This window comes from Gymnoscopelus microlampas (genome assembly GCF_963454915.1).
Source record: "Gymnoscopelus microlampas genome assembly, chromosome: 14".
Classification (NCBI taxonomy): domain Eukaryota; kingdom Metazoa; phylum Chordata; class Actinopteri; order Myctophiformes; family Myctophidae; genus Gymnoscopelus; species Gymnoscopelus microlampas.
This window is the reverse complement of record NC_139951.1, coordinates 31,502,388-31,526,198: the sequence shown is the minus strand read 5'-3', so window position 1 is coordinate 31,526,198 and position 23,811 is coordinate 31,502,388. Positions and strand designations below refer to the sequence as shown.

The 23,811-nt window shown below is 44.4% G+C and overlaps 1 protein-coding gene across 2 annotated transcripts in view; it reads left to right on the top strand.

Moving 5' to 3' along the window:
• LOC311060701 (uncharacterized protein) overlaps window positions 1-23,811 on the top strand; it is a 74,087-nt gene that overhangs the window by 12,812 nt on the left and 37,464 nt on the right. For both annotated transcript variants that reach the window (XM_084078994.1, XM_084078993.1), the window contains exons 3-9: window positions 94-211; window positions 1,038-1,593; window positions 2,451-2,918; window positions 15,699-15,890; window positions 17,891-17,971; window positions 19,083-19,195; window positions 21,991-22,049. In XM_084078994.1, coding sequence (XP_083935120.1) covers window positions 94-211; window positions 1,038-1,593; window positions 2,451-2,918; window positions 15,699-15,890; window positions 17,891-17,971; window positions 19,083-19,195; window positions 21,991-22,049 — 1,587 coding nt within the window. The remainder of the gene's footprint in view (window positions 1-93; window positions 212-1,037; window positions 1,594-2,450; window positions 2,919-15,698; window positions 15,891-17,890; window positions 17,972-19,082; window positions 19,196-21,990; window positions 22,050-23,811) is intronic.

Below are 23,811 nucleotides of genomic sequence, written 5' to 3'. Positions count from 1 at the left end.
CCACTTTATTTATTTTCAGATAGATGTCATAATGTGCATACGCGTATCACACCAGCAGTATCTTTTATTTTTATTTTGCATTTGTATTTGCAGACGGACAGTGGCTGTTTGGTGCCTGGGCCCTCACTCCACTGTCAGAGGATAGCACGTGCCAAGTGGGAGTTCTTATTCGGGACCCCTGCTGAGGAGGCCGCCAGCAGGGGGGAGAAAAGTGAGAGCTAAATACACCGCTGACACATCATGATAAAGCTTTGAAGTTTTGATTCCCTGCCTATTGCCAGAATTAGACTGGATGACGGGACTGCATGCACTAGTAGCATCATAGTAGATCAAATGTCAGTGCAAGCATTTGAAAAGTGTATCTTGTCCACTGGGTGTAGTTACAACTCAGATTTAGAAAGTACAGTATAGCACTTAATGTTGTACACTACACAGTAAAATCCTTAGTATTCATTTAGCTTTGGGAGTGAACAAATCTTTCAGTTACAAATGGATAAATGAACTCTGAGGATGTGTGTAGTTAAGATGGTGGGCAGTCTGAATTAAATACATGCATTTCCTTTGGGGAATCTGGCTTCATATTTGATCATTTTGCAATTTAGCAATTGAATAAAAAATGTGTGTTAACCACATTACACCTGGCATGTGTCAAATCGCGACGTGTTGTGAGATTGTATGTGTATACAATATCCCCTTTGTTTTTTTGTTTGTTTGTTTGTTTGTTTGTGTGTATACTGCATCATATCCTTTCTCATGGCACAAATTACTTCTGCCAGATGAATGCCTTTTAAAAAGTAATCGTTCCAGGAATTGATCTTTTGATTGATGACAGTGTATTTGAAATTCTATATTATATTATATTAATACGATTTCATTGAGACTAGACTCACTAAACTTACTTAACAGTCAAAGGAGAGTTTGCTTTTTTCTCCTTTTTCCCCAATCTCCTTTTTTTTGTAAATTATGCTGCTGTAATTTCACACAACAGTGGTCATCTCTCTCTCTGTCTCTCGCTCTCCTCCCTCTCTTGCTGTCAGACACTCTGGAAGTCTCCACAGCGCCACCCAGTGGCAATTCCAGCGAGTCTCCCACGCCAACGCCCCCATCCTCCTTGCCCCTCCTCCTGGCCAACCACGACGTGCAGCACGTGGAGGTGGAGCTGGTGACCCCTCCCCCGGCGGCGTTGGGCGCGTCGCCCAAGACGGGCATCATCCGGCGGACGCTCAAGTACTCGGAGACGGACCTGGACGCGGTGCCGCTCCGCTGCTACCGCGAGACCGACATTGACGAGGTGCTGCTGCTCGCCGAGCAGGAGGACGCCGACTCGGCGTTCGGCAGCAACCGCAGCGTGCTAGGCACCTCGGGCACGGGGAGCAGCCCCCTGGGGGGTCTAGCCTACGAGGGGCCAGATGGGGAGCTGGGAGGAATAGGCGGAGGAGAGGAGGAAGAGCAGCAGGAGGAAGAGGAGGAAGATGAAGAGGAAGAGGAGGAGGAGGTGGTGAGCTGGGCCAGCGTGAGGATGCAGGGCGACAGCAGGATGAGGCAGCATGCTGCCCTGGAGGAGCCAGAGGTATACGGACACCTGCTGAAGAGGTGAGCTGGGTTCACCAGCCTGAACACGAGAGAGTGTGCATTCATATGCATGGTCTATTCTTGTACCCACAACACACTCACACACACGCACACACACGCACGCGCACGCGCATGCACACAGGTACAGGCACACACACACACATACACACACACACACACACACACACACACACACACACACACACACACACACACACACACACACACACACACACACACACACACACACACGTACACACATACACACATACACACAAACAAATGTGGGCCTGTACACTCACACAGCTAAATCCTGAGTGTTCATTTAACTTCAAGTTTTACACTCTGGGTTAACCACTTAAGCCCTATACTGTGTCGTACGACAAATAGCAAAAAATGCCGATCTACAAACTCACAACATGCTCACAACAATTCTTGAAAATTATTGGAACATTTTTGAAAAAATATTATGGAAATCGCCTTTAATGACATGCCCAAAATAGGCACACCATGTTGAAAGTGATTAAATTAACACTCAGGATTTCACTGTATGGCAACACACATAAGAGAATACACTGCTGGTGAAGCAGGACCGTCTATCTGACCCATATTATGATCTCTATTTTGATCCCACCCGCAGCCTAGTTTTACAAGTAGACCACAAACTGGTTTGATGGCATTTTTTCATTCATTAAACACAGGTTTTTAAGCAACAGCGCAATACATGGTTTAGTACAGACAGCCATAACGTCATTTATTGGTGTGGGAGGGGTGACATTTTGTGTGTGAACTTCGTACTTAGCTTTCACGCACTGGAACTGAGCTTTATAAACACTATGTTGTTGATGAGGTCATTTACTCGGTTCTCTCTCTCCCAGGCCACTGGAAACGTTTTTCGACAACCACCACCCAGCCCTGAAATCACCCCTCCTGGTCTCCGGTCCCCGCCGCGCCACCGAGGACACCTTCAGCCGCCACTTTGAGAATATCATGGAGTCTCACCGGGCCAAGGGCACGTCCTACAACAGCCTGGATAGCGAGGAGCTGCTGACCTCCACCACCCAAACCGTGCTGACGTTTGACCTGCCCACGCTGACCCCAGCCATCCAGGGCCCCATGTGCCATAGCGCCAGGCAGATCGTCCAGCTGAGTTTCGCCCCGCTGGCACATCACGAGAGGACCAGCCGGTCCGACTCCATCCTCACTGAGACCGGGGACTCGGACGCCACGCGTGCTCCCTCCAGCGAGCGGCTGAGCAGTGGTTCTGAGGACACGCCGCCCAGAGGCGGAGAGCCACGCCGGCTGGGGAGCAGCTGGTACAGTAACCCTTCCTTCTCCTTCCCAAGGTGAGTCAGGATCCAAAACATGTTCGGTCAGCAGTTTCTGAAAGTAATAGCTCCGGTGCTGGTTTAAATGTCTGGGATAGATACTGTTCCGGTGTCGGATAGGTCTGGTTTAAAGTCTTGGAACTAAACTGTTCCAGTGGCGGGTAGTTCTTTTTTTTATTTTTATTATGTCTAGGAAAGAAACTGTTCCAGTGCTGTGTAGTTTTGGTTTAAATGTCTGAGAAAGAAACTGTTCCATTGCTCTGTAGTTCACGATTATGACATTTTACTTGACGATTAATTGTCATACAAATAATTGCGATTAACGATTTAATTGTGTGTCTTTTAGGCACGGGCAGATATGACAAAAACGTAAATACGCAAAGAAATGACTGACAATGACCGATACCAACAATCAAAATAAATAATGTATTATGGCAAAAATACGGCATATTTTATATGCACAATGTTACAAAAGAGTGGTCATGATGAACTTCTTTATCTTACATGATTATTCTAAGATCATAGCAATTGGAATGCTGACGGGTTTCCTGGTTTGAATGTTTTTGCAGCCATTGGATGTGGTTCATTTCAGCACGGTACAAAAATGTATTTGCAGACACTTGAAACTTGCTTGAGTTAGGTAATCCAATATGCTAAATATCATTGTGCATGTTATTTTCCTGGGAAAGAGGCGTTATCGTCGCAATATAATTCCAACTGTGACTCAGTTACTCAGGCATGTTTTGTAACGTTTTTAAGTGTGTTGCACAGAGCATCTCTGCAGTGCTATTCTGGAGCAGAGCAGTTTGGAGAGAAGGTCAAAGTGAAGGCTGACTTTGGTCCTCTGCTGTCTCCGCCAGCCAGGCAATTTGTGTGTGTGTGTGTGTGTGTGTGTGTGTGTGTGTGTGTGTGTGTGTGTGTGTGTGTGTGTGTGTGTGTGTGTGTGTGTGTGTGTGTGTGTGTGTGTGTGTGTGTGTGTGCGCGTGTGTGCGTGTGTGTGCGCGTGTGAAAGAGACACAGGCAGATGGCTACTGCAACAGGCTCACCTTGACTGTCAGAGATGCACAATGTAACTCCCTGGAGTCTCCACCATTGTATGTATCGTTGCTTTCGGAATCCACGCTGATGAAGTCAGACTGGGTCTCAGGGAATTGGACAAGGGTTTAGCTATGAAAAGCTTATGCAAGTTCCTGAAGAAGGTTGTCTTTTTATATAAATTATATAAATTACTTGTGAGGACACTGCAGTGGAACTGTGACTGCACAGGGTCACCTTGTTGTAAAGTCCACTAGATGGCAGCAGAGGACCACAGAACCATTTTATGTATGTATGTATGTATGTATGTATGTATGTATGTATGTATGTATGTATGTATGTATGTATGTATGTATGTACTTATGAGATTATGAGATTATGTAGAGGAACTCTGGCCTCTACTACATAATAAATCAGAATAAATTGAACATTATTTGCTGTGTGGTAAAAGGCACTGATGTGCATATGCATTTTTAAGGTAATGGAGATAGAACGAAAAAAAATTGCAACCCAACCAAAGTGCCAACTCAGCAAAAAGTGCCAAAAGGATAAACAAATCAGTAACACTTTTCAGATGCTTAACAAACTTTAAAACGTGTGTGTGTGTGTGTGTGTGTGTGTGTGTGTGTGTGTGTGTGTGTGTGTGTGTGTGTGTGTGTGTGTGTGTGTGTGTGTGTGTGTGTGTGTGTGTGTGTGTGTGTGTGTGTGTGTTTGTGTACAGTATGTTGGTTGTTGTGCCAGGATTCCCGTTGTGTTGTCTGTTTTTCTGTTGTTTATCGAACAGTGGTTTGATTGTGTATGTGTGCCGGCTTGAAAAGTCTTACCAGCCCTTTGACACAGAAAAAGGAAACATAATCCAGGCTCAAATCCTAGTGAACGACACACAAAAAGCCTGTGTCCTAAACAGTACCTCAGCTTCACTTTAAAAAAAAACCTTTCATTCCAAGTTGTTATTCAGTCTATTGTGGGTGATCATACTTTCAAGTGAATGTTTGCATTACACTGGTTTTGTTATCAGGCTGTTCATGACCAGCCCAGCTCTGGCAGCCCTACAGCAAAGGATTCCAGAAACAGCAGTGCAAATATTTCTGAGGACTTGCTGTCCATACTTTGATAGAAGTTGGAATTTACCCCCCCCCCCCCCCCCATTAAAAAAACCTTTTGAGATGGTCGGGGCCGGTAGACAGAGGCCCATTGTGCAAAATGGCCCGTCGGACGGCCTCCAGTTATGTGCTAATAGACGGTTGAAGCAGGGGCTGCCGTTAGACAGTTCTTTCAGAACCTCAGCAAGTGTTGTGCTATAGCTCTTCATTAGACAACACCAACAGGTGGTGGGTTGCGATACTGCGCTGCAACTACAATGTTACAGTAATCTCTCAGTATTCACAACGGAGGCCTCAATGATGTGCATTCTGTGAACAGACACCAGCATGGTTAACGTTTATGTACAAAAAGGCTGGGGAACAATATTTGAGGTGCACACCCTGAGAAAACGCCCCTGAGTTTTGTCCCTGACACCTTGCATCTTTTGTTTCCTCTAGGCACACTAATAGCTTACACCACAAACCGTGGACACTGTGTACATAAAGCCCAGAGGATGCAGATACAGAACATGAGTAATTGGAGCTAGGGAAAGGGAAAGAGGGGTGAGAAATAGAGAGAGAGAGAGAGAGAGAGAGAGAGAGAGAGAGAGAGAGAGAGAGAGAGAGGTGGATGGATAGAGGGAGGGAGGGAGGGAGAGAAAGGGATTTCTAGTGAAAGGCAGCCAAGTTTCCTGCCAAGCTAACCCAAGGTCGGCGAGGGACAATGCTGAAGTTTACACAGCGAGAGAGGCAGGGAGAGTTGGAGAGGGAATGAGAGAGAGAGATTGAGAGAGAGAGAGTGAGAGAGTGAGAGAGAGAGAGAGAGAGAGAGAGAGAGAGAGAGAGAGAGAGAGAGAGAGAGAGAGAGAGAGAGAGAGGAATGGAGAGAGGAATGAACAGAGGAACTGAAACTAAATAAAAGAGAGTGAGATAGTGAGAGAGAGGGGGAGAGACAGTCACAAAATTGCTCGTTTACATGGGGGGAAGGAAATTTTGGGTGAGGATCAGATGACAGCAAATAGAGGGGGGGGGTGCCGGGGGGCGTGAAAAGGACTCATGCAGGCTCTAACATTTCACTCAGAATCTCAGTTCAGTTGGAAGAATGTCTTAGTCTGTGGGCCTATATCTGAGGCAGTCTACAGGTGTTGCACCGTACCAACGCTGCACTAAGTTCAGCAGGGAGTGACATACTGACCCAGGACAGAGATGCGTTCGCGTTATGTTGAGCCCGGGACCAGGAGTGCTGGGGTGGGTCGAGTGGCCAGCCTGAGGCATGCTGCCCGGCAGGGGACGGTTACAGCAGAGAAGAACCCTTCCGTCTTCTGCTGCCGCAGCTCTGCCGCAGTGGGAGATGAAAGGTATTTGCCGGTCAGGCGGTCTTGCCACAGGTAAGCTCCCTCCACCCTTGAATAATCGCTCACCTGGAATGGCTATTGCAAGTCTTTTGTGTTTCAGTCACCCAGTTGCCTTCGGTTTCAAAGACAAACAGGCTCCAGCAGCTGCCGCAGTACTGATATAGCATACTGTATCTGCAGGATAAATGTATGATGAACTTCTATGTTTGTCTCTCTGAATGATTGTTGAACCCATTGCATGGTTAGTGGAACAGCAGAATTGAAATGGGGACGGTGTTCCTCAGCCTACACTGTGGCAATAGGGAGTCTGTGTCTGTTTGAGGAGCCAAAAATGACCGCAGAACTGCCATAGCTTTGCTATCTCTTAACCAGTAAGCCAACATTAGGATACTAACTCCTGTTTGCTGTAGCGAGGTTGAGTCAGAGTTGAGTCACACATAAGGAGTTCACTCCATGTGTGGGCAGCAGGGGCCTTGTGTTGTGGGTTTTCTTGGCTTCTTCCACTGTGAAGAGTTCTGCTCCCTCAGGAGATGCTTTTTTGTGTGCTTTTTTGGAATACAAATCGGAGCGGCCGGAGTGTCACTGCTTCCTCTGGCCGGCCGTGACCGGAATGTCTACAGCCTTCGACTGTGTGTTAATATCTCTCAGCAGCACCCTCTCCCGAATAAACAAAAACAAAACAGAATTTTTGTACAAGAGCCCTGGATTTTTTCATCTATTCCAACAGGAGTCTGAAACAGGACTGCTGCACTGGTTCAAGTTGACAGTATCATGCTTGCTTAAAGCAGCACTATTCAAGTTTTCTCTTCTATCCCGGATTTGAACCCAGTTTTACCATTGACCTAATAGAGCAGGCCTGCTTGCGCGGGGGATAAATTGAATCTTGAACATCAGGTCAGAATTCGTGTCAGATCCTGTGTCTACAGTAGGCAAGGAAGGGACGCGCTGGACGCCGGGCATGCGCCATGACGCTCATGGGTGGCAAACTCGCACCGGAAGTTCGATTGCGACCTTTGTCATATAATCGGTTCAGGAATATAAAAGAAGAGATATCACAGGTTGTTTTGTCGTTTTATCGAGGCATCTAAACAGCGGCAGGTATCGTTTCAGGCTCAGTAGTATTGCGAGATTTGGTTGTCAGACTGTCAATGATGGGCGTTTATAAACATACTCAGCTTACCATAATCACAGTAATTATTCTGCTCTTGCTTTCTGTTTGTCAGCTTAGCAGATAGCTAACATTATATTAATCCATGAAAAAGACAGACCCAGGAGACTGGAGTGCAGTTTAGTCCTTTTAGTGAAGGATCCAATATATTTGTAAAACTGTGAACATAAAACAAAAAAAATACAACTTACATTCAGCATACATTTTGCACATATCTACTGCATAAGACAAAATGAAAACATTTGTAGCCTGTTAAGAGACCTACTTGACATCTAGGCTAACATTGTTAGTGTTATGCTTCTAGTAATTAGCTTCCAACAGTAAACATGAAAATCACAGTAAAGCAGTCTAAAACTGAAAATGCACAAATAATAAATCAAAGTATACATTTGCATATTATTTTCAAAGTAAACTTACAGGATTAGACCTTCAAAGTCCACAAAACAAAGGAAGAAAGCTTGGAGGCTGCAGCTTGTATTTTTGTGCTCTCAATTGTTTGGCATGTGTTGTCTGAAACACACACACTCTGAGCTAGCTATGGCAAGACAGGAGGGCCAAAAGGGACTTACACAAAAAGCAAAGCACTAAATGCAATACAACATTTCACCACTAGGTGTCATAGAAAATAAACATGTGGGGGCAGAACACTCCCCGCCATGGCATTATAACATGCCACTATGTCCCTTTACTGAGGAGCAGTACGACCTCTGAAACAGGTCTGGAATAAACCTTAGGGGTACCCTGTCTGATGATCTTTACATTCACTTTTCGAATCCTGCCATCATGGCTGGGGATGGTTTCCTCAATTATGCCTGTGGGCCACTCATTCCTCTTTACTTGAGTGTCTTTGAGGAGTACCACATCTCCTACTTGCAAGTTTGGTCTGTCTGACTTCCACTTCTTGCGGGCCTGGAGGGTCGTCAAGTACTCTTGTCTCCAACGTCTCCAGAAAGTTTCGGCAAGACTTTGGACTTGCCTCCATTGCTTGTTATAGAGATCCTTCAGATCTATGTTCCCTAGAGGAGCAGATACTGGGTCAATCTTCTGAGTGAGCAACATTGCGGGTGTGAAAACTGCTGGCATGTCAGGATCGGACGATACTGGAACTAGAGGCCTTGCGTTCATGATTGCCATGACTTCACTCATAAGTGTCACAAGTACTTCGTGAGAGAGGCGACAGTTGTCCTTCAACAACATGGCATCCAAAATGCGGCGTGCAACGCCGATCATCCTTTCCCACACACCTCCCATGTGAGAGGAGTGTGGCGGATTGAATATCCAGGTGCAGCCTTTGTCTTGCAGGTGAGCTTTCAACTCCGGGTCTTCAGAGTTTATCTGCAGTTCTCTGCAAGCTCCAATGAAGTTTGTGCCCCTATCGGAACGCAGGAGTCTCACAGGCCCTCTGATGGCGGTGAACCTCCTCAAGGCATTAATGAAACTGGAGGTTGACATTGTCTCTATGAGCTCGATGTGTACCGCTCGTGTACTCAGACACGTGAACATGACTGCCCAGCGTTTATTCTCTGCATAGCCACCTCTGGTCTTGCGCGCTGAGATGGTCCAAGGCCCGAAGACGTCAAGTCCAACGTTTGTGAAAGGAGGATCCAAGGTAAGTCTATCTGCAGGTAAGTTAGACATCTTTTGTTCTTCATGTTTTCCTCTCATTCTTTTGCAGGTGACACATTTGTTTATCACACTTGACACCAGTCTCTTACTTCCTGTTATCCACAGTCCAGCTGTCCGAACTGCGCCTTCAGTGAAGTGTCTACCTTGATGGGCCACTTGTTCGTGGTAGTATCGTATCAACAATGTAGATACGTGATTGTTTTTGGGAAGGATGATTGGATGCTTTTCTTCCCAAGTCATGTCTGCTAATGAAGTCCGACCTCCGACTCTCAGTAAGCCTTCTTCATCAAGGATGGGATCCAAACTCTTGAGTGTACTGTGCCTTGACACTTCTTCACCTTTTGCTAGGCTTTTCAATTCTTCCTTGTACACGTCTTGTTGTGCGTTTTTCAGTATGATCAGTCTTGCTTGACTGAGTTCATCCTTTCTCTGGTTACAGTCTGAAGTTTTCGAGAAGACTCTGGCTTTTTGAATGAGCTTGGCTGTTGCACGGGTAAGAGATTTCCAGCTGGAGAATCTTTCAAACCGGTGAGAGCCGAGAAGTCCGCCTGTAGCTTTCGTAGCATAGGTTGAAACTTGAGGGCGGACTTCTACATCCGTCTCAGGAAGCAGAAGATCAAATGTTTCTGGCTGTGGAACCTCATCCATCTCGGGTCTTGTCAGACAAGCTGGACCTGTCAACCAGTTGGTATCTGTTAGGAGAGCCGCTGGGACACCCCTAGATCCGTGATCCGCAGGATTATGTTTGGTGCTTATGTAGTGCCACTGATCTGGGTTAGAGGACCTTCTGATTCTTGTCACTCTGTTTGCCACATAGACATAGAAGTTCCTGGATGCATTATGAATGTAGCCCAGTACGATCTTGCTGTCCGTGTAGAACTTGATTTTGTGAATCTCTACATCGATGTCATCCATTATCATGTCTGCAATTTCAACTCCCAAGACGGCTGCACACAGTTCCAAACGAGGGACAGTGTGCGCAGGACGTGGCGCCAGCTTGGATTTCCCCATGATGAACCCGACATGAATGCATCCTTCTGTGTCGATTGCCCTGAGGTATGCTACAGCTGATATAGCCATAGTCGAAGCATCGGAGAATACACAAATCTCTCTGTATACTGTGGAGAGTAGAGAAACAGGAATGTAGGTTCTCTGGATCTGGAGCTGCATAAGTTCTTTTAGGGAATCTTTCCAGACATTCCACTGGATTGCTTTCTCTTTTGGTAATGGAGTGTCCCAATCATACTCTTCTGTGGAGACATCTCTCACAAGTGCTTTGCCCTGAACTGTGATTGGTGCCACGAATCCCAAGGGATCGTAGAGACTGTTGACCACTGAAAGGATGCCCCTTCTTGTAAACGGCTTTTCCTTATCAGACACGCAGAAGGAGAAACTGTCTGTTTGCAGGTCCCATCTGAGGCCTAGACTGCGTTGAAGAGGTAGTGGATCCGATGACAAGTCCAGATCTTTAAGACCTTTGGCAAGATCTTCAGGGGGGAAAGCATCCATAACAGTGCTGCTGTTAGATGCTATCTTATGTAGTCTGATGCTTGACTCCGCCAACATCTCCCTTGCACTTGTCAGTAAGGTGATGGCTTCATCTGCATTGCAGTATGAGGCAAGCCCATCATCAACATAAAAGTTCCTCATTATGAACCGCTTGGCATCTGTACCATGTTCTCTCTCTCCTTCTTCTGCAGCCCTTCTCAAGCCATAAATGGCCACTGCTGGCGAAGGGCTGTTGCCGAACACATGCACCGTCATTCGGTACTCAGTCACTGGTTTTGTGAAGTCGTTGTCTTCGAACCACAAAAACCTCAGGAAGTCACGGTGTTCCTCAAAGACCGTGAAACAGTAAAACATCTGCTGTATGTCTGTAGATACAGCAACCAGCTCCCTACGGAAGCGAATAAGGACTCCAAGAAGAGTATTATTAAGGTCTGGTCCCTTCAAGAGGATGTCGTTGAGGGAAATACCTTCGTGCTTGGCACTAGAATCAAACACCACACGTATTTGATCAGGCTTCTGTGGGTGGTAAACGCCAAAAGTTGGTAAGTACCAGCACTCTTGCTTCTCCCTCAACGGTGGAGCTAGTTCGGCTTGGCCTGACTCGAAGATTTTCTGCATGAAATCTGTGTATTGTTTTTTCATGACTGGCTTTCTTTCCAGTGTGCGACACAGAGATGAGAGTCGTTTTGCCGCTTGCCCTCGATTGTTCGGAAGACGGTGTCTTGGGGAACGGAATGGTAAGGGTGCTACCCAGGTGTTGGCATCATTCATGTAGACATGTTTGTCCATGATCTCAAGGAAGGCTTTATCATCTATAGACAATGCTATGTTATCGTCCTCCTTTGTCCTCTCAAATACATTACTTCCAAGGTCATCAGCGTAATCTTCCAGGAGGCCTGTCTCTCTGGAGCCTTGATTACGCCACATTGATGTGTTCTTGTCAAACTTTTCTTTGACATGGATAACACTTGTACATGGACTCATGAAAGATGTTCGTCCATTAGGTAGGACATTGGTCCTATAGACATTAATGTGGCTTGGCTTATGGACTCCCCTCAGACATACATCTCCAACAATGACCCAGCCGAGGTCAAGTTGCTGAGCATACGGTGCATTGTTGGGTCCATTGAACTGTTTACGTACTTTGTGTACACGTAGTATGTCTCTGCCGAGGAGCAGGAGAATGTCTGCGTCAGGATCAATGACTGGTATTTTGTCTACCACTGGCTTGAGGTGGGGATAATGACTCGCTATCTCTGCTGAGGGGATCTCTGCACGGTCATCGGGCATCATGTCACACTCAATTAATGTTGGAAGTGGGATCTGTACACTACTATCTATTGACTCAACTATGAGATTGCTTGCACGTCTTCCTGACGTCTCCATGACCCCTGCACATGTTTTAAGGGTGTAAGGAGCGGCACCTGCTCCAATTCCAAACAGGTCAAATAGCTCAGTCTTGGCCAGCGACCTATTACTCTGTTCATCGAGGACAGCGTATGCTTTAACAGCCTTCTCTCGGTGACCTGCAGGGTATACCCTGACCAAGCATATTTTGGAGCATGATCGGGAGCCAACTGAATTCCCACAGACCTCTGTGCACTTCGACATGACCTCTGTAGTCTCATTCTCCTCTTGCTCCCCGCCTTGATCTTCGCTTATGACAGAGCTGACTGTATTCCATACTGCTGGCCCTGGGTGTAGCGCAGTTGGGTGTCCATTACTGTTGCATTCTTTGCACTGCACAGTTTTAGCACAGTCCTTGGCGATGTGACTTGATGAGGCGCAACACTTGAAACAGATGTGTTTCTCTCTGAGGTAAGCTTTCCGCTCCTCTAAGGTCTTTCTGCGGAAGCCATGGCATTTTCTTAGAGGATGGGGCTTATTATGTAAAGGACACATTCTGTCTGGATCCTCAACCCTTTTCTCGTCCTTGTTTTGTTTGTCTGCACCGTCTGTGGAAACCTCAGTTTTCCTGGTGAAGACAGATTGTTTCTCTGTTTTATCTGTCCTGTTTGAACCACTCATGGTAAGTTCAGAAAAGCTGGGGTCATTTCGTATCCTTGCTTGGTCTTGGATGAACTGTACAAAGATGTGAAAAGGAGGATATTGAACCCGAAAGTCTTCCTTATACCTCGAGCCAACTGAGATCCATTTCTCCACAAGGTTATAAGGGAGCTTCTGTGCGATGGGATTGACTCCCCGGGGTGTGTTGAGGTAAGAAAGTCCAGGTAAGAATCCATCTTTTCTGGCTGCCTCGAGCTCTAGCAATAGGTCTCCTAGTTCCTGCAGCTTTTGGTTATCTTTATTTGCAATCTTTGGAAACTCCTCTAACCTCATCAACAAGGCATTTTCAATCATTTCAGCTGATCCGTAGCATTCCTCCAGCCTCTTCCACACCATTAGGAGCCCTTCTGTGGCGTCATTGATGTGGACTGAACGGATTCGTTTGGCCAGCTCTGCAGACTTTGGTCCCAGCCACTTGGACAGTAAATCTAGCTCCTCTCTGGAGCTGAGGTTCAAGTCACTAGTGGAGTTGATAAAGGAAGCCTTCCATGCCCAGTAGTTCTCTGGTCTATCGTCAAACTTCAGGAGTCCAGAGCTAACCATTTCTTTGCGAATAAGGTATTTGGCTAAGTCTGACGTTCCTGATTGATCATGTGAGGGCAATCTAGCGGGCATGAAGTTGGTTGCACCTTGAGAAGGTGTGAAGTTGGTTGCACCTTGAGAGGGTGCGAAGTGGAGCTGCTGGGTACGCCTTACGTTCAAAGGGTTCACAGGGTTTGGCTGGCTGTAGGCTTTGGGCTTGCTCTGGCGTTCAGCTGGCAATTCATGCAACGAGTGGAACGAGTCACCGCAATTATCCGTATCACCGTTGTCCATGTTCTGCTGGTGCTTTGGTGAAGAAACAGGTTCTTGCTCCTGGTGTTGGAGTTGTTGCTGACCATGGTCTACAGAATGTTGTTGTACATATTCACTAGTGCGTTGCTGTGAGGGGTATGAAGCCAATCTTGTCACATTTTGCTTTGTAGGTTCTCCACACTCTCCTTCATAAGCTTCTAAGATTTCAGCCTCTGCGCATGCTGCTTCAGCATCACCCTGAACCTTCAGCGCATCAAGGTTAGCCTGTAATTCAACTGCTCTACATTGCTGTTCCGCTTCAAACTCCGCTCTTTTCTTTGATTCTTCAGCTTGAATCCGTGCCTGCTGGATTAGCATGTCTGCTTGTCTTTGAGCAAAAGTAGCCTTGACTCTTGCAGCTTCCGCTTTGGCTCTTGCTCTGATAGCAGCAGAACTGTGTGATGAGGCATGGCTAGAGCTGCCAGAGCGACTGGAACGACTGGAGTGTTCAGAATGTGCTTGTCGATTGTCTGGTTTATGTTTTTGTTCATCCATGATAGATTGTTGAATCTAAGATGAGATGCCTTTCTGGTCTGCAGTGTTAATGGCTCACTTTCCGTTGAAAGCAGACTGAATGTTAATCCTTTTTACTTTTCTGCTCTTGCTTTCTGTTTGTCAGCTTAGCAGATAGCTAACATTATATTAATCCATGAAAAAGACAGACCCAGGAGACTGGAGTGCAGTTTAGTCCTTTTAGTGAAGGATCCAATATATTTGTAAAACTGTGAACATAAAACAAAAAAAATACAACTTACATTCAGCATACATTTTGCACATATCTACTGCATAAGACAAAATGAAAACATTTGTAGCCTGTTAAGAGACCTACTTGACATCTAGGCTAACATTGTTAGTGTTATGCTTCTAGTAATTAGCTTCCAACAGTAAACATGAAAATCACAGTAAAGCAGTCTAAAACTGAAAATGCACAAATAATAAATCAAAGTATACATTTGCATATTATTTTCAAAGTAAACTTACAGGATTAGACCTTCAAAGTCCACAAAACAAAGGAAGAAAGCTTGGAGGCTGCAGCTTGTATTTTTGTGCTCTCAATTGTTTGGCATGTGTTGTCTGAAACACACACACTCTGAGCTAGCTATGGCAAGACAGGAGGGCCAAAAGGGACTTACACAAAAAGCAAAGCACTAAATGCAATACAACATTTCACCACTAGGTGTCATAGAAAATAAACATGTGGGGGCAGAACAGTAATCTTTAATCATATTCCATCATATTCAATGGCTTTTGCAGAGAAATGAGACCAGTCACTTTCAAATTAGAGCACTGCAGAGGGCAGGTGTGTGTGTGTCTGTGTGCAGCTGTGTTTTCCATATCAAGTACCCTCAAAGTGATATATATTTGACCCCCATCTCAAAATATGTTGTTCCAGGGACCTCCCCAGAATCACAGATCGGAGTTGAAAATGTTTGCTTTAAAACATATATACATATATTCAAAGATTTGCACAAATGTTCCACGATTTTTCAGAAAATAGCCAAAGAAATCTTAAAATGACACAGATACGTACCCGGTCTTAATGGACTAACCAACCGTGGTGGTGGGTAGGAACTTTTCCCCCTGTGCCATTCTGTGCCACAGACATCCCTTTTTTATGACGTGGCTCTGTCTGCGGGAGTCTAGCTTTTTAGAAAAGGGTCTGTCAGATTTTTTCCTGGTTAGATAAAGGTTACATACTGTCTGTCTGTCTATCTGTGTGACTGTCTGTCTGTCTGTGTTTCCAGGGTTAATCTCGCAAACCAATCAGTGCCACATTTCTTGTGCACACTGCCAGTAGGCCACAGAAGTATGTCCACGAATTTCACATAATATATGTTATACTGTTTAAAATATTGAACTTTAATTTTATAATGGAAGTCAAGGGGCTCTGATCGAGTTGAAACCTTGGTCAAATATGGAGTCATACGTCATAGATATGTCGACTGACGTCATAGATGACAGACATGAAGTCCAAATTCCACATGGGAGCCACGATGTTCCCATGTGGATCCTGATTATTAATTTGTTATGTCTCCTTAATCTCTGTCCCCGACGCACACTCACTGCTACTTTTGTCCCTTAAAGCTTAACCCTTTTCCCTTCACATCTTGTCTCACTCCAGGGAGAAGGCCCGCCTGGCCACGGACTCAGAGTTGGATCAGGACCTGAGCGAAAGGCTGGGTCTGGGCAGCAGTGACACGCTCACCAACGGCAGCAACCGTGTCGATGTGGCAGCTGCCAAACGCCTGGCCAAGCGTCTTTACAACCTAGACGGTTTCAGAAAGTCAGACGTGGCGCGTCATCTCAGCAAGAAGTGAGGAATTGCTATACTTATTTGTTGTTACAATCTTTAGAAGTTATTGAGCTGTTAGGATTATTAATTAGGAGTCATTGAGCTGTTAGGCTTATTAATTATCTCTTTTTAATTACAGATTTATTCATCCTTGCTAATCTAATATCTTTCCTTACTCTAGCAGTATTTTTTACTTAGTGATGGCGTAGAAATGTCATTACCCCTTATTGACTGACTGACTGACTGACGGACTGACTGACTGTCTGTCTAACTGCAAAACATTAAGAAACCAGATTAAGTCTATGAAAGCCCCACGAGGGCATGCCGCTCCTTACACCCAACCAAACATTTTGGTCAAAGGCCGTGAGGTCTCCAAAGCCAATGGGGTTCATGCTGCAATTTGCCTATTAGATTAGGAGATATCTTGTGTGCAAAGTTAACAGTTGACCTGTGGGTGGAGCTAGAGGAAAGGCTTTGGGGTCACTGAAATAGTTGCTCCTCCAGGAACATGAATGCACTCAGCAAGTTTCATGTCAATCCACCGATTACATTTTGAGACATTGTTTGTGCAAATGGATCTTGTGTGCAATTAGAAAAGTCGGCCTAATGGTGGCGCTTAGAGGAAAGCCCATGGGGTCACCGAAATTAGTAGGGACCATCGGGGATCATGAAAGTGCAGTAAAGTGTCCACACTTCTGTGTACGTGTCTGCTCCCTGTTTTTAACACTACATTAAGTTGTACCTTAAGATGCGCCTTAAAAAAAGGTTTAATGATGTCCGGCGATGAGCCAAACAGAACCTGGCAGTAATTAAATTGTAAGATAGAATGTGTTCTAGATCAATAGGGGTGGCAGCGATCACTTCAGGGTGTCGGGTTAGAACACTATTTGCTAAGTTTGTGAAGCAATGTAATGCCGTAAATAGATTCAGTTTAGCCTGTTACTATAGGTGCTACTATTAGTGGTCTGCTCAGGTCAAATGGGTTAACTAATAATCTATCTGTCAGTAAGCTTTTTATAGAGGATAGTCACTACTATCTGTGCGTCAACAGTTTTGTTGGTATCAAACAGTTTTGTTGGATACAACAAAACAGTTTTTGTTGGATTCATAACAAAGTGAAATAGACAAACATAATATACTGTATGAAGTAGGTTTGTGTGATTTTGGAGACCAAAATCACACATGAAAATAACAATGAATGAGTGTGCACCTCACTATATGCCAGTAGACCGGGGCCAAGCAGGTGGGCGACGGACAGCCCACATTCCGGTCCTCATTCACCTCTGCTTTGTAAACAACACACCCCCTACTGCACTTTTCCTCCCACACAGAGTCCCTAAAATACCAAACACATGCAGGTGGAGGTAATTCTTCTGACAGTGTAGACCTGTCCATGGGAAATGTTGACCATAAAATGGGTTTGGTAGGCTTTGAGTACAATGGACTATGAAAGGAAAAATCCCATGTGTGTTGATTGTCAGATTTCAACACTACTGTAAGAGTGGAAACAAGCCTTGGGTTTAAAGCCGAACCGAACAAATCCCTGCTGAACCGAACAAAGTTTGGCTGTTCCACTGGAGTGTGCAACTGCCTTAGTGAATGAGGCCCATTGCGATTTCCTCTACCTGTCACTTTACATTGTATCTAAATTCTGCCATGGTCTATGACTTGTCTGCGTTCCTCTGCTGCTGAGCTCACTGGATCAGCCTGTCAGTCAGTGGCTGCCTGGCACTGATGATGAGAAGGAATTTGGAATTAAAAGGTGACAGATGCACCTGGGAATCTAAAAGTTTTTTTGTTTGGCCTCCAGTCTGTATCTGGAGCTGACAAAGTGACAGCCTCAATTGGGGCCACTGTCTGAGCTTTGAAAGACAGTGTTTGACCATTTGGACCTTGACATTTAGCTCTCGTCAGTTTTTGTTTTGTTTCATGATAAATTAATTATTGCATTAAGTCTGTCTGTCTGTCTGTCTGTCTGTCTGTCTGTCTGTCTGTCTGTCTGTCTGTCTGTCTGTCTACAGTAATGAGTTCAGCCGTACGGTGGCAGAAGAATATTCGAGTTTCTTTAACTTCACAGGCCAAGCTGTAGACCAGGCTCTACGGTAAGTTCCCCTACAACATGGTCACAAGCCTGGATCTCTTTGGTTAGCTTTTTGATAGTCACTGAAGGACAGCACACACAGATTCTAACATTTTCTATGCAACAGTTGACTCTTCACATCATAGTTACAATCACACATTCATAACAGGTTTATGTAAACCTGTTAGTGTGTTACAATTGTCTGTAGGCCCATTTCTATTTTTTATTATCAGTCTTTTGGCAAAGGAGTGAAATGTTTGAGTAATTATTGCTTTGGCTGTAGTAGATATTTCCGATCTACAGAGATGGTACTAAATACTCTCATCACATAGACAAATTGTGTTACAAAGTGAGATCTTAACAGAAGAGCTACTGCATGGTGCTTGATTTGTCCTCACTGATGTTGCTGTCTCTCTTGACATCTTGATAGCATCAGTGTAATAATCAGTAGATGGTAATGCTGCTCTCTAGAGGGCAGCCTTGGTTTTGCATTTTGATCTGGAATTATACATATTGCAGTCAATTTATTCATTGCCCCACTAATGCTCATAGGGGATTTTTGTACTTTAAATTATGTGGGGAAGGTCTTTGCATGCTCTTTAATACATATTCACAATTGTAATATTCCTAATACAGCCACAGTGTTCTACTGTTTGAGGTCACGTGCCTTGCTCAAGTGCCCCCTTACAAACTTGTTGAATCTAACTTATATGACGAGGACTGGGGATAAATATGACCTTCCATTTGTGTGTCTATCTGCTGTATACTAGTAAGCAAATGATTACTTGTAATGGGATTATACTGTACTTACCTAAGCACAAGATGTGTATTTAATCACTTACAGTTGGCTAAAATAAAAACTTTACTTTGAATTACTTGTAATTCCTTTTTGAAACCTTACGCATGTTCACGCTCAGATCAGATCTGGTAAAGCACGGTTACGTAGGTTCTAAAATGTGTAATTGTAAACGAAAGGTCACATTGAAAGTAATATTCCCAACCCTGGTCGTGCATAGTCAAATCATCAGGGTTAGTTGATTCATTTGTAACTAAGAGTGTACAGTATGCGTACACTCTTCGAGTTAAATTAACACAGACTGTGTGTACTGGCTGTTCCTATATGTCTGCTCCAGGACCTTCCTCAGGCAGTTTGCTCTGATGGGGGAGACTCAGGAGAGGGAGAGAGTCCTGTCACACTTTTCCAGGAGATATCTCCACTGCAACCCCAAAGTCATCCCATCAGAGGGTAGGTACATTATAAGCCAGTAAAGAGAATAGATCAATTGGGGAACAAAGTGTTACTTGATACCAGTGGTGGACAGTAACAAAATACTGGGCTGCTGTACTTTACTTAAGTATTTATTTATTCATAATCATTTTGGACTTTTACTAGACACAAATATTGTACTTTTGACTACACTACATTTCTATGAAGGTTGCCGTTACTTGTTACACTTAAGCATATAGCTTTGAAGTCAGCAGCACTTCTTCAAATTTGAATAGTTTGACCAGGCTGAGAATTCTCACCACTAGAGATCTGTTTTACCCATAGACTGTAAAAAAGGAATGGACAAAGCCACTCCCCTGCTTTCTACAGAACGAAAATGAAGCCGATAGTTCAGGAATGCGCATTCCTCCATCGTTAATATATACAGTTGGCCACGCCGGAACTCAAACGCTATTGGTTGAGACCAGACACGTGACCAGCGAACCGGAAAACAACCCCCAAAAATGCTATTGGTTGGGTAGCTTGTCAATCAAGAGCAGGGCTGGGAATGAATGCTATTGGTTGTGTAGGTTGTCAATCAAATCATCCCGCCCCTCCTGGAGCAATAATAAATAAATACATCGCATGGATGCAACTGGGACGCATCATCAGTGTTGTAGCCTGGGGTCATAGGGTGTTTCGGGTCTCGCAACATACAACATACACCCTCGCCCAGGTGACCCAGCCAGGGTTGATCAAGCCCCGACTTACGTCCCAGTAGCACCCACGGTCAGTCCTATAGGGAAAGACAGGGCCACTCAGTCCGCTTCTCCGGAAGTACTCTGCCGGGACTCGGGGAGGCTCTGGCACGTGGAGGGACTAGGCTCTGTGGGTTGTCTCCTGGCCGGGCTCCTCCTTCGTCTCACCAGGTCCAGGACCTGAGCGCTGCGCCAGATCAGATGCACCGCCCCGATCCAAACATTTCCTTCTGGCGTGATGGTTCCTTGGGCCGATACCACTAGATTGGGCCGTCTAATGGTATTAGCTCCGCTTGCGGTACGCTGGAATGGAATGGCCCTCCTAAGGCCTCCTCCTCCTAAGAGCATAGCCTACTTTATCGTCAATTTTAGAATAAATGGGACCATAATTTAGCAAAACGCATATCATGATGATTGAAAGGAGACTTTAAACTAGCGACTGGAAGCATATAGAATTTATGACAATTTTTATTACGGTAAGAAAATCTAGTCTAAAGTTTGTCAAAAACCCATTCACTTGCGTTAAAATAAATTCTTTCTGACACTGCAGGTCGGCGCAGGGTAAAACAGTGCCTCACTCTGGCCATTCATAAGCTTCCGTGTTGGCCTCATCGTAAATATCCAAGCCTTGCCCCTTGGTTTTACCTCATTTGAGATGGACTGTACTGTAGATGTCATTCCCAACACAGTACACTTCCTTTTGCCTTTAAAAAGTGAGTGGGCGTTAACAAGGCTTTGCTTGGTTGTGAATTAATACTTTATTGAGTTTGTCTCACATTAGAAGCAGTGTTGTTGGGCAGTTAAGCTGGAAGTGTAACTGGGATTTTAAAGTAGGTTGATTGTTTTATTTTTCGGTTTATTTATATTTCTAAGGAATCTGCATCAACAGCAATTCCACTGTCTGACTAATAGCCTACATTTACGCTTACAACCACACACAGAACACTGCCATGCTATTTTGTGTCTGTGTAGGGGAGGTGTTTAAATAAATAGAAATAAAATAACCTTCCTTTTTGTCCATTCAAGTTTATTTCTATGCTTTGATTTTATAGGCGTTTGTTTCTATAGGCTTTGTGTAGCATAGTGGTCCTACAAGCAAGTCAGTGCACTCATTGGGTGGTTTCACCCAATTAAGTTAGAAGTAGGTAATACTTTGACTCAAGTAATGGGATTGTGCACTTTGTCCACCACTGTTTGATAATCATCCTGAAAACAAAAATAAAAATACAGATTTTGTCTGGGTGGCACAGGGGTAAAGTTCCTGCCCATCACCAGCTTGGCTGGGCGTTCCAGTTAACGCAAATGGCCGTGTTCATGGGTGGGAAGCTAGCAACGGAGGGTGAATTCTGTCGATAGCAGTATAGCACTAGCGATACGCTAGTGCTATACCGTAGGTTGATCAGGGCACCTGTTCAGCAAGGAGCGGACCTGGGAGGGATAGCGTGTTCCTAACTTCCTACGCACGTTACACCCTCCCCGTGAAACCCCTCACTGTCAGGTGACGAGAAGCAGATGGCGACTGTGTCGACCCCCAACATTAAGGGCTGGCAGTGACAGGGACTATTCACATGGGGACAATTGGCAACGGCTAAATCAAGGTGAAAAATTAAGGAGAAAAAAAACAAATACCGGCGTACATATAACTGCATCCTCTGTAATGTACTGACACTACAGAGGATTTTTTTTAAAGACATTACACATAAGGTCATATTATCCTAGAAGTACCAATGACCTTAATCGTATTTCTTTATGGATCAATTTGGTAATCATGTGATTTATACCCTCAAGGGACATTTGTTTTACATGGCCATTACAACAATGCCAAAAGTGGCCATGGTTGACAAGTTAACATTTTCACATGTCTAGTAATGTGGTTAGCCTAGAATGTACTATTTTGTCAGAGTGGGTGGACAGTATACCATAAAAACCTCAGTGTTCATTTATCCATTTGTAACTCTGAGTTTGTACAAATGTAACCACCACTTGGTTACATTTGTACACGCTTAAAGGTGTTACATTTTTCTGATAGTAGTTTTCTGATCTCGTGTTAAAGATGGTTTGCATTTCATCCTTTAGATTCAGTCCACACTCTCACCTGTGCCCTGATGCTGCTGAACACTGATCTGCATGGTCATGTAAGTACAAGCTGGCATTTGTAATAAACCACATTGCAGCCATTTTGTTTTTGTTTGGAGTTTGCTGTAATGTGCGTATATAGGCTACAGTAATATATATATATATATATATATATATATATATATATATATATATATATATATATATATATATATATATATATATATATATATATATATATATATATATATATATATATATATATATATATATATAAATGTATAAGTAGCACATATATATGAATGTATAAGTAGCACAATGTTACAAACATTTTCTTTAAATCAACCTTTTTTGTAACATAATAATAATAATAACAACAAAAGGAGTAAGTAAAAAAAAAAGAGGTTTAAAAAAAGAAGAAGAAGATAATAAGACATAAAAATGACAAATGTTTGGGAAACACTGCTTTAGGGGAAACATAAGACCCAGAGTTATCCTTCAGCTCATGTGGGAGGAGGCTTCAGGTCTGCCAGCCTGGCTCTCTCTGTTCACCCTCATAAATCCGCTACTGTTACATTCAAAGCCTCCCCTTGGTAAATCTAGGCCATCCACCACTGCTTTGTGAGATAACGCAGGCCTGCAGATGAGAGACCTGCTCTCAAGGGCAAAATTGGGAAGGATTCAAAGAATGGCCCCGGACGATGCGTCTCTTATCTTCATCATGGCCACTGTTATCATCATCATCATCATCATCACTCATGATTCTGGGGAAGGGTTTTGTGATTGTCGTCATTGTCATCTCCATTACTATCAATTATTGCAGTGATTGTTGTGGCTGATAGATGCTACATGACTTATTGTCATGGGCACCTTCATCATGGCTGCTGCTGTCATTCGTCATTATTGTATGACTCATTATAATAATGACATTATTATAATAATCATATTATTTGTATAGCACTTTCAAAACCATGGTTTATAAAGCTGCTTTACAGAGAGATAACAAAAAGGATAAAAACAAGCTAAAAAGAAGACGCTTAAAGGTCAAATAGTAAAAATAATAATAATAAATATAGCTGCAAGCAGCGATAATACGGGGCCAGTGAGAGAGAGAAAGACAGACATGGAAACTGGAGAGAGAGGGAGGGAAAGAGACAGAGAGAGAGAGAGAGAGAGAGAGAGAGAGAGAGAGAGAGAGAGAGAGAGAGAGAGAGATGGAAACTGGAGAGAGGGAGGGAAAGAGACAGAGAGAGAGAGAGAGAGAGAGAGAGAGAGAGAGAGATGGAAACTGGAGAGAGAGAGAGAGAGAGAGAGAGAGAGAGAGAGAGAGAGAGAGAGAGAGAGAGAGAGAGAGAGAGAGAGAGAGAAAGAGAGAGAGAGAGAGAGAGAGAGAGAGAGAGAGAGAGAGAGATGGAAACTGGAGAGAGAGAGAGAGACGTGGAAACTGGAGAGAGAGAGAGAGAGAGAGAGAGAGAGAGATGGAAACTGGAGAGAGAGGGAGGGAAAGAGACAGAGAGAGAGAGAGAGAGAGAGAGAGAGAGAGAGAGAGAGAGAGAGAGAGAGAGAGAGAGAGAGAGAGAGAGAGAGAGAGAGAGATGGAAACTGGAGAGAGGGAGGGAAAGAGACAGAGAGAGAGAGAGAGAGAGAGAGAGAGAGATGGAAACTGGAGAGAGAGAGAGAGAGAGAGAGAGAGAGAGAGAGAGAGAGAGAGAGAGAGAGAGAGAGAGAGAGAAAGAGAGAGAGAGAGAGAGAGAGAGAGAGAGAGAGAGAGAGAGAGATGGAAACTGGAGAGAGAGAGAGAGACGTGGAAACTGGAGAGAG